Consider the following 11421-nt stretch of genomic DNA (forward strand, 5'->3'; position numbering starts at 1 on the left):
TGGTACAAATATCATTCAGTGTGGACACGTGTAAGCGCGGTGGCTTGAGTGTTCTTACCCGTGTACTCCCTGGGCTTGGTGTAATCCTTGACCACACTCGTGCCAAGCACCCTTTGGCTGAGCTGGTCAAGGGAGTGCTGCAGGGGGCCATTGTAGGAGCGGAGCAGCGGCCGTCCCTCCTGTGCCACGGACGCCGCCCTGTCGGCGTTCCACCGCGTCAACCCCTCCAGGAGAAATGCCTGGAAGTGCCAGGGATTGGCACTTTCTCCTGAGGAGGAACACAGATCTGTTTAGCAGTTTATTCAGTGCACACAATGTGAATGACAGCGAGTCGATGACAGTGAAAGATTGACATGACAGTGAAGCATGTGAAACATACCTGGAATGAAGCGGTTGAGATGCAGGTGGAACGACTCCAGGGACGTGGAGCCTCGTGCACAACGGTACACCGGCAGGCTGATCCCCCCCTTGGTCACCCTGCCGGTCTCAGTGTACAGCTCCACGCCCGGCGGGTCCTGGATGCAATGGAGGTGGCGCCGCTGCTCCGTCCAGATCTTCTGGATGCGGTCTTGGTCCAGCAGGGAAATCCCCATGGTGTCTCGTCCGTTGGCACCGCCGAAGGTTTCCAGGAGGTCACCGATCAGCCGCTCCGTCTCCGCCGCTCCACGCGTGCGGCGACGGCAATGGAGAGCCATATTCTTGCGGCTGACGTGCCTCCACACTCCGGCGTCGGACGAGAAGGTCATCCCCTGCGCCTCAAGCATCCTCTTCTTCGCCTTGAGCAACCGGGCTGCGTCCTCTGGGTCCCACAGGAAGATGCACGAAGACAGCTGCTGCAGGAAGGGTTTATACAGCTGGTGGCTCTCGGTGGTGACACCTGTTATGGAAAAATGCATGTTACATCAAGTTATGGAACCATGATGTCTCTTACTGTGATGCTGTTTGTTTAATTATTGTTTTTGCCACAACGCACCTGACGCGAACCGCCGCATCAGGTGCCAGATGTCCAGCCGGACCACCAGCTTGTCCCACTTCCCGAACATGTCAGCTGTCTTGGATCCCCCGTGGGACGAACAACAGTCCCGGTCGACGTAGAGGAGCTGAGGCGGCTCCACCCCAGCGTCCCGATACCGCCGCATTAACCCCGCAGCCATGGACAACAGGCCGGCACCCACGGCGTCCGTGAGCACGGACATGAGCACCTGTCCGTGCTCGTTGCCGACGTTCGTTGCCCACGCTGCGGTCTGGGCGGCAGCACCGGCGAGCTTCCGGGTCACCTGTTTGAAAGAATAAAGCATCTCAGTAAGGCTGCACGCACATAGCCAGAGCGTGATACTCCGCACCACATTTATATACATATATATTTATACATACATAGCACCACATTTACCTTCTTGGTCGAATCCATCTTCAAGACCGTTCCGAAGACGGAGGTGACCCGGGCCTTCACGTCCTCCAGGCGGGAGAGGATGTCGTGGCAGTACACCATTAACAGCCACGCGTACTGGGGCACGGGTGGCGGTTTTGGTGGTGGGGTGCACATGCGCACGACACCTCGCGACGTGAAGGGCTCCATGACGCTGAGGTAGTGTATGGACCGCCGCATCCAGGCCTCTGTGTGTGCCTCACAGAGTTTTTTGTACAGCTGCGTGGCGCTGTTCCCCCGAGTACGCTCACGCAGCTGGATGATTACCCGCCGGTCGCAGGCGAGCCTACAGAGAGGAGCACATCATGTGTTACAGAAGAGCCACACACAGACACACTGTGACAGTGTTCAGACAGGTACTTACTTGTAGGTGAGGATTGCCGGCAAGAGGGCGCAACACACAGACACACTGTGACAGTGGTCAGACAGCTACTTACTTGTAGGTGAGGATTGCCGGGAAGAGGGCGCCACAAACAGACATACTGTGACAGTGTTCAGACAGCTACTTACTTGTAGGTGAGGATTGCCGGGAAGAGGGCGCGATGCCCCTCTCCCAGCTGACCCACGACCTCCTGCGACCAGGCAGCTACCTTCCTCTTACACCGACGGCACTCCAGGTACTCGGTGGCCATCAAGTACCAGCCGTCGATGTCCAGGACCCTCCGGATGGTCCTGTAGAGCCCACACTTGGTGAGGGCCCTATTACAGCATGTCGGCCGGACGCCCCACAGACGCAGGGGCGTCCAGAGGAACAGCCGACACGCGAAGAAGGCAGCTGGTGAGGCGGATGGCTGAGTGTAACTCGGCCGGGGCTGAGGGGGGTCCCACCACAGCTTGAGGTCTGTGGTGAGTTTGGTCCTCCCCTCGCTGTCTGTCTTGAACAGCTCCCGGCCGATCCACTCCTGCTCTTCCACGGTGAGAGCTGTCCGCCAGCTCTCAGGCAACCGGGACTGTGAGGGAAAAAAACAACACAAACAAACACACTGTAAGGAGGCTGAGAGGAGGTGCTGCATGCAGTTTGACAGTCAACTTCACTGAGTTGTGCCGTCCATGAGTACGGGCACGGTGTGTGTGTGTGTGTGTGTGTGTGTGTGTGTCTGTGTTTGTGTTTGTACCTCAGCCGAAGCAGGAGTGGGCGTTGCGGGCTGCTCCACTTTCCTCTCCTTCCTCTTCCTCTTCTCCGGCGCTGGTGCCAGGGTGGCCTCCCCAGATGGCGTCTCCTCCACGGAGACGCGACGGGGCTCCTCCCTGGTCAACGCCGGAGCCCGAGCCGGAACCGCGAGCGTAGGTGGAGCAGCCGCAACTCGAGGTGGTGGCGGTGGGGGAGGGATGGAGGACAACGCCGGAGGAGGTGGAGATGGAGGCCTCACCACCAGCGGGAGAGTCTGAAGGACCTGTACGTGAGCTTCAGACACATTCACACACAACAAAATGGCATCAGCACAATGATAGTCATGGGGCAACACACAGGCAGGCAAGACTAAGTGAGTCTGAGTGTTAATGACGTGCAGCATGCCAGTGATTAGATGACGTGCAGAATGCAAGTAATTAGATGACGTACAGCATGCCAGTGATGGGGCAGATGGTTTAGTGCTACAAGGTGAATGTCAAGAGATGCAGCAGGGCCAAGGGAAGTAGACATGTGAAGGTGGTTAAGCAAATCTACATTGCCACTACGTTCTACACATCTACCACCGACAAAGACGGCTACATTACCTGCCAAACCTACCTTTGGTCTTCAAGCATCAGCTGTAGAGACCAGTAAATGAAACCATTACAGTTAATACAAAAATACCGCCAGAAGAATATATATTGAGGGCAAATGTTACAGTGTGACGTGTCCAGTGTGGTGCCAGTTACCCGTTTCTAAGTCAGTGGCCATCTGGACCAGATCCTCGTCCGTCACCTCTGTGGGGGGGGGGGGCGGCGGCGGAACCGAGGGGCACTGGTCTCTGACGGATGTAGACACCGCTGTGGGGTGGGAGGGCAATGGTTAGTTAATCCTGTACACTGAACCACTGTTGTGTTAAAGAGAAAGAAAGAGATCTACCTGGAACTGCAGGCCGTGCTGGTGTGGTCATCAGCTTCCTGACCTTGGCCTGCAGCTCACCTGGGGCCATTGGACGCCTTCCCAGTAGGGCCGAGAACATGGGAGCGATCGGCTTGCGCGGCGGCAGCGCGGTGGAAGCAGCGGCCTTGCTGGGGCCACTGCTGGTGGTGGGGGTGCTGCTGCTGCTGCTGCTGCTGCTGCTGGTGGGAGGTGGGGGGGTAGCAGCCACCTCTGCCGACCGCTCCTTGTCTCGGCCCAGGATGTACTTCCTGGCGGCGTCCATCGAGGTCCCAGGCTGCGGTGTCTTCCGCCGTAGCCACTTGACAAAGCTGCAAGACAATGATCAAAGATTAACACGCATATCAACAAGTCACAGCACCCTGTCGACAGTTCACTGCCCTTCACCACAACAGGACTTACTTCTGGTGCTGCTTCTCCTTGGAGTCGTACAGGTCCTTCAGGGTGGCCTCCTTGTAGTCCCCAAAGCCAACAAGCGCCTCGCCCTCACACCCGGGCTGAGTGGCGCGAGCCCGGGCCTCCTCGTGCACCCGGTGGTAACGCAGCTGCTCAGCAAAAGCAGGGTGGGCGCACGAGTACCGGGCGAGTGCGTCCTTGTTGGCCATAAGGGGGCTGTCGGAGGCACTTTTCTCCCGCTCCCGCTGGTGGCTGGCAACCAACTGCGTGGTGTAGCCCACGTCGTTCTCCAGGAGCCAACGGAAAGTTTGACCCTGGTACTTGCCAAACTGGATGCTGTGGCATCTCTGCACAGAACAGTAATGCCATGTGTCTGCTCTGATGCTTAAAGGGGTGGTAAAACACGATTTCACTTTTCTAACTGTGAAATGTTGCTGTTTGAGCATAAACAACATCTGCAAAGTTACAATGCTCAAAGTTCAAAGCAAAGGGAGTTATTTGCTTTTAAAGAAAAGGACTACAACAAACGGCTGGTAGGGACTACACGACATTCCTCCCAGGTTAGTGACATCAGCAACCCTAAAATGTACATAAACCCCGCCCCCGGGACACGCAGTCCATGTTGAGAAGAGGAAAAGTTGTTTTATAAGAAGAACATTTGTGAGTCAGCTCAAACTTTAGCATCCTTCTTTTCACATGCAATAAAAAGTCACTCTGTGTGCATCTCACAACAGTTCCTATAGGAGCGATTTATAGATTATCATGACAGAATTATGCTAATTGAAGATAGTTAACTCCACATCAGAAACATAAATTCATCAACTAACCATTCAGAGACGTCCTGTTGCATTCTACATGTTGTCACTTCTTCTTGAGTCTCTCCATCTTTGTCTGACTCTGTTTTATACCCCCCTGGTTTTTTTAAATTGTAAACATGGTTACTCACAGCTGATGTAGCCAGCGCATTTATTTATTAATTTCGAACGGTAAACAGTCAGATTCACCAGAACTCCTTTACTAGGTGTCCTCTGTCACTTTTTAACGGACATCCTGCAGCCAGAATCGAGTACTCACCCAGACCATGGTATAATAGAATGCTAATGCATAATTTAAATACATAAAAAAGCTCCACAAATAAAATAAATGGGCAAGACAATTAGCATGATCTTCATGAAGACAAATAAATGTTCTATAAATGTCATTAAGGACTGTTAACATGGCCTTTGTGAAGGCAGATTAACATTCTAAAATAAAGAACAGTCTTTTATGACTGTTTAATGACCCTCATGGGAGAAAATAAGTGTTCTAAAATAAAGAACAAGCATTTAAGACTATTAACATGGCCTTAACTGTGGGATCCCTATATACCCTTTGTTTAATTAAAATCTGTACAAGTACAACAAATATGTATAAATGTAATAATACATACGTACATATATTAATTATATATATAGGTCAGACATGGCCTATTTTAACAGAGAAGCATTCTGAAATAAAGAAGGACTGTTTCGTGGTTTTTATGAGGGCAAATAAATGTGCAAAAGTAAAAAACTATAATTTAGGGAAATTTACATGACTCATGAAGGCAGGTAAACCCTAAATTAGGTTTTGATATATATTAACATGGCATTTATTGAGGGCACATAAATGTTCTCAAATAAAAGAACAATCGTTAAATGTTCTAAAATAAATAATCATTATTAAGGACAATTTATATGACCGTTATGAAGGCAGATAAACCTTTTGAAATAAAGAACAATCACTTTGGAATAATTACATGCTCTTTATTAAATGCAATTAAATATTCCTTAATAATAAGAAACAGGACATTTACAATATTTACACAAATAACTATTTACAGTGAAGCATTTCTCCTCTCCTGCAGCCACTCTTCTACAGTCTTTCCCTCTGCTGTGGCACAGAAGAAGAAGCTGCCCACCCTGGTGTGCCCAAACTCTTTTTTTCTGGGCTGCCCACATCGACTGCATGTGTAATCTTTTCTTTCACGTTGCTGTGGAGGGGGCAGCCCTTGCTTCTGGGCTAAAAACTCTTCTGCCTTTCTCTTCCTCCACAAAGTTGTTCTGCTCAAAGATGGAGCAGAGAGTGACGCCGGCAGTGGAGCAGAGAGCGATGCTACCGGTGGAGCAGAGAGTGACGCCGGCGGTGGAGCAGAGAGAGATGCTACCGGTGGAGCAGAGAGTGACGCCAGCGGTGGAGCAGAGAGCGATGCTACCGGTGGAGCAGAGAGTGACGCCGGCGGTGGAGCAGAGAGCGATGCTACCGGTGGAGCAGAGAGTGACGCCGGCGGTGGAGCAGAGAGAGACGCTGGCGGTGGAGCAGACAGGGCGGGTGCTGATGCGGGGGGAGGATGTCGCTGATTGAGTGCTGATTGAGGTGCAGCGGGCACTGACGTCTTCTGTTTGGCTACAGGAAGAAGGGTGTTAGACACCATGCGGATCTGAGGCAAGGGCACACTCAGAGCCAGCACGTCTGCTTCCAGCTTCTTCCAGTAGTTGTTGTACCTGTTTAAAATGGCACAATTAATAGGATGAACAGAATATGAGAATTGTAAAATTCCTTTTATAGCTGGCTTTAAAAAGAAACTACTTACCAGACAGAAAGCGTCCGCTGATTGACCTCAAACAGCTGAATCCTTGCCCGTCCCCTCAGTGCTGGGCAGTTCCCCACCAGCCTCCGTATGGCCTGGTAGTCGTGTAGAACGGCAGCCCAGCGGTTCAATGAAACTCCCCACTTCACCTTCCCCGCTGGATGAATGGAGGAAAGCTCCAGACATACTGCCTCTACAATTCGACTAATATTGGGCCATTGCGCAGGGCCCGACCCCTGCCCCAGCACACACCTGTAAAATAAAATAGGGAATTATAAAGCATATAGTCATTTACATTATTAAAGCTCTGTGTGCAAATATTTAACTTACCGCTTCAGGCTCTCCTTTCCATGACAGGTGGAGGTTTTGGAGTGGGTGGCCTTAAACCTGCCTTGTAAGAGTCTCCCCTTGTGTCTCGTCGGATAGGAAACACCTTTTTTGTCACTGTCCGGCAGTCTGTCCCACAGCCGAACAATGTCAGTGGCTTCCCTATCTGAGACACAAGGCTTTTCTCTCAGCTCGACGAGGTACCTGGCCAGGTCCACCACTCTGTCAAAACCTGGTGTCCCGTCTGGTCCTCTGCACACCTAACAAGAAGAAAGAAGAAATTAGTGGATGGATAAAAAAAGTCCTCCATATGATGGCATGGCAAGGGATGCCTGCATGCATACATACATCTTCTTGGGGCTCAGGAGGCAGGTCCTGGGAGGACTGAGAGGGTGAGGCTGAATCCTGAGACAAGCGTACAGCTTCCTGGGTGGACACTAAGGAAAGAGGGGAGATGGTGTGGTCCTGCTCCTCTGCCTCATCCCCAAATCCCTCATCTTCTGCCTCCCCTAGGTCATCTGGGATTCTATCTGGGGCATCTGGGTCCCGCCCAAAGTCCTCCCTGAACTCCCAGGACTGCTGCGAGCACAGGTACTCCACCCCGATGAGCTCGCCTGACAAAACAAAATTAAATTGAAAACAAGGTTTTAAAACCGACACCTGTGCATTACAAAGAAAACAACAAAGCATGGCATTATAGACACATACCCGTGTACTGTCCTGGCTTTGAATGGTCTTGTACAAGACTACAGCCAAGAAGACGCTGACTGAGCTCATTGAGGCTGTGCTGGAGCGAGGCACTGTAGCAGCGCAGGGACGACGGGCCCTCATCCATTACGGTAGCAGCAGCAGCAGCAGCAGCGCGGTCCTCGTTCCACCGCTCCAAACCCTCAAGCAGATAAGCCTGGAAATTTTCCAGGTTAGCGCTCGTTCCTGATAAAAAAAAAAGGAAACATTAACACTAATTTATAATTACAAAAGAGATAAAAACAGACAATCACAAAAAAAAACATTGAGGTGGATGTGTGTAATCTCACCGGGTATGAAGCGGTTGAGGTGGTTGTGGAAGGACTCCAGGGAAGTGAAACCCCTAGCGCAGCGGTAGACAGGAAGTGTGAGCCCTCCCCTTGTCATACTTCCTGTCTGGGTGTACAGCTGCACACCAGGGGGGTCCTGGATGCAGGGAAGATGGCGTCTTTGCGTGTCCCATATGACGTCCATCCTCTCCTGGTCCACCAAGGGGATGCCCATGGTTTCCCTGGCGTCCTTGAAGGCCTCCAGCAACGTACAGATTAGCTGCTCTGTCTCCTCCACGCCACGTGTGCAGCGTCGACAGTGCAGCGCCAACTGTCTGGAGGTGAGCCTGCTGGTTAGCTGGTCATCAGTGAGGCCTCTGATGCCATGCTGTTGCTCTAGCTCCCTCATTTTGGCCTCCCTCAGCAGAGCCACATCTCCCTCGTCCCAGACGAAAATGCAGGCAGAGAGCTTCGCCATGAACAGACCGTAGAGCGGGTGGCTGTCAGTGTGCAGACCAGCGGCGAAGCGCCGCATGAAGTGCCACACATCGAGACGTACCACCACATCACTCCAGCCGCTGAACATGGCACCTGCTCTGGATGTGCCCACAGAAGAGCAGCAGTCTCTGTCCACATAAAGGAGCGTGGGGGGAGCGACACCAGCCGCCTCGTACCTCTTCACCAGGCCTGTGGTCATGGGCAGCAGTCCCTGACCCTCGTGTGAGGTGAGCACAGACATGAGGACCTGTCCGTGCTCATTGCCCACATTGGTGACCCAGGCTGCGGTCCCAGCTGCAGCTCCTGCCAGTTTTTTGGCCACCTGTTGTTGGAAAACAGAAAATTCAGTACAGATAACCTACGAATTTTTTATCTACACCTGTATATACACATTTGGGCCTTTGAAACTAATATTTGATTAATATGTTACCTTTTTTGTGGAGGCCATCTTCAGGATGGACCCAAAGACAGAGGTGACCCTGGCTTTGAGCTCACCATACCGGGACCGGATATCCTCTGCGTGGACAGAGAGGAGCCACTTGGCGGTTGGTACAGGCGGCTTGGGTGGTGGAGGTGAGATGGGCTGTGTGGTGGTGCCATGGAACCGGTGACACACAGAGAGATATTGCAGGGACCTCTCCATCCATTCCTCACTATGCTGTTCACACAGCTTGTGATACAGCATAGAGACGCTGTTGCCGAGAGATCGCTCCCTCATCAACTTTGCCACATGCATATCACAAGAGTTTATTAAAGTTCCTTTAAAGTGTTATCTTTTCCAGAGCAGAGGAAAGGTGCGATGTTTCCCATACAAAAAGATAAAAAAACTGTACAGACTTTGATATTGTTTTAAGACTGACATCTATCGAAGGTCAAGCAAGGCTCAATGGGGGGCCGTTAACACATCTTGAATAGAACCTCAGCTGTCAGGCTAGGTGTCTCAAGGTGTTGGAATGTTATTGTTCTGAGCTTGACACCTTTGAAAGGTCAAGCAAAGATCAATGGGGGTGGGTCGTTCACACATTCTGTATAGAACCTTGACTGGCAGACACAGTGTCGTGGGGAAAAACTACAGAAGCTTGTTTTGTGTACAAATTATTACATGTAATTAATTTTAAAAGTACTAAGAAAAATATTATTTTTAAGTAATTTAAGTTACATTATTACCATTACATCCTAGTTAACGGTGTAACATGTTAGTAGGTAATTGCACCTGCAGTAAGAATAATTTTCTCATGACTCACCGGTAAGTGAGGATAGCTAGGAACATCCTGCGGTGAGCCGGATCCAGCTGGTCCAGGACGTCATAGGACCACGCGGCGAGCTTCTTGTGGCAGCGCTGACACTCCAGGTACTCTGTTGCCAGAAAATACCAGCCGTGTAAATTCAGCACCCGCCTCACTGTCTTGTAGAGCCCACATGATGTCAGTCGCCGACCAGACCGTCTGCAGTCTGGCGAGCTGCAGATCAGCTTGTAGGACCACATTCTGTAGGGCATCCACAAACACAGCGGCCAGGTGAAGAACACGTCCGGCGATGCTGGAGGCTGATGATACTGCAGACGAGGCTGGGGAGGGTACCACCACATCTGCAGGTTATCTGTCAGCGCTGCCCTTCCACCCTGGCGTCGGAAGAGGGAGCGGCCGATCCACTCGTGTTGTTCTTTTGGAAGGGAGTGCTTCCAGGCCTCAGGGAGAACAACCTATAGGAACACAAAAATATGTCATGTATGAATAAAAACAAAATGAGTAAATTAATAATAATATATATATATATATATATATATATATATATATATATATATATATATATATATATGTGCAAACTTCTGGTGTGAAAACTGTACCTCAGAAGCCGCTGACACCAGCCTTTGAGCGGCTCTTTGCTCCAAGCGAGGTGAGCGGATCGGCGCTGAAGGTGGTGGTGCTGGTGTAAGTACTGTGAAGAACACATCATTTTAATTTTGTAATTAGTACTAATGATTTAATAATTTGAAGACATTTATGGTTACATAACAATACCATATGATGTTAGGAAATGTATTAGTGATCACATAAGATCAGGTGAGCATGCTTTTTCTACACACAAAAGAAAACAAAACACTCACACTGTGGCTCCACCTCCATGGCTGAAGCCAGCAGATCTTCATCTGTTGGCTCTGAGGGCAGAAAAATTACAATGTTATTCATAATTCCATTAGAACGTGCATAGAATTACACCACTTATAGATCTAAAAACTCACTGTGTGCTGTGGCTGGCTGGGAATGGGAGCTTTGGGTGGGAGGAGGAGAAGTCAGGCGTGAAGGGTGCGGGACAGCAGGCTGGGATGCAGAGGATGACTTTTTTTCCCTTTGCTGGTCCCTCAGCAAGATGTACTTTTTCAGGGCGTCCATCTTGCTGCCTGTATTGGTGCCCTTGTGCCGGATGAACTCCACATAACTACATAAGAAACACAATAGTTTACATGATAAGAGTAAAATAAATACAAAACAGCAATACAATAACAAGCAAGCAGAAGCACATATTACCTTTTCCTCTCCCTGTCCTTAGCCTCATAGAGCTCCTTGTAGGTGCTCTTCTTGTGGACCCCAAAGCCCACCAGACAGTCACCCTCACAGCCAGGTAACGTGCCCTCTCTCTGGACTTTCTCTACGGTGGCTGCCTGCTTAGAAGGCCTAAGCACCAGCTCTCCAGCCTCCACACGCAGGTTGGGTGTGCTTTCCATTCTGCAACAGTAAAGCAATGCAAACAATGAAAACCCCCACTGAAAACCCCCATACACAATAAATATTCATGGAAAATTTTAAATCAGTGGCATTAGTACTAATTTTTTTCTTTTTAGTTATATATTTTTATAATTTTAAACGAATTTCGTTTTCTTTTTCCATAGTTGTTGATTATTCGGATCATAAAACTGACATAAAGTGAGTAAAGGGTCAAACGAACGCTCATCAGAAGAAGTCTGCATACATTATATTTTTGAGAGAAAAAAAAGTGGATTTACTGGCGTCGATGAAAATCATGAATGAAACTGTACATTTTATACAGAATTATATGTTTTACGTCAGCTGCTTATGAACTG

At 50.0% G+C, this 11421-nt stretch overlaps 1 protein-coding gene across 1 annotated transcript; it reads right to left on the minus strand.

Annotated features, from left to right (window-relative positions):
* Window positions 1–5653: 5653 nt before the first annotated feature.
* Window positions 5654–9075, minus strand: LOC143720381 (uncharacterized). The gene is made up of 7 exons (XM_077209867.1): window positions 8770–9075; window positions 7863–8661; window positions 7534–7758; window positions 7174–7439; window positions 6829–7085; window positions 6502–6750; window positions 5654–6412 (listed from the first exon to the last, which is right to left on the minus strand). The coding sequence occupies exons 1-7, from the start codon at window positions 9073–9075 to the stop codon at window positions 5746–5748; spliced, it is 2769 nt and encodes a 922-aa protein (XP_077065982.1). The 3' UTR covers window positions 5654–5745.
* Window positions 9076–11421: the final 2346 nt, after the last annotated feature.

This window comes from Siphateles boraxobius, unplaced genomic scaffold, assembly GCF_051911475.1.
Source record: "Siphateles boraxobius isolate OS27281-9 unplaced genomic scaffold, OSU_SipBor_1 64, whole genome shotgun sequence".
Lineage (NCBI taxonomy): Eukaryota > Metazoa > Chordata > Actinopteri > Cypriniformes > Leuciscidae > Siphateles > Siphateles boraxobius.

Excerpts from the sequence above, each read along its gene's own strand:
- LOC143720381 (XM_077209867.1), bottom strand. The coding sequence starts at position 9,075 with ATGCATGTGGCAAAGTTGATGAGGGAGCGATCTCTCGGCAACAGCGTC. Across the intron at positions 8,662-8,769 it reads AGATGGCCTCCACAAAAAAG|GTGGCCAAAAAACTGGCAGG; the intron begins GTAACATATTAA and ends TTCCAACAACAG. Across the intron at positions 7,086-7,173 it reads CTCCTGAGCCCCAAGAAGAT|GTGTGCAGAGGACCAGACGG; the intron begins GTATGTATGCAT and ends TCTTCTTGTTAG.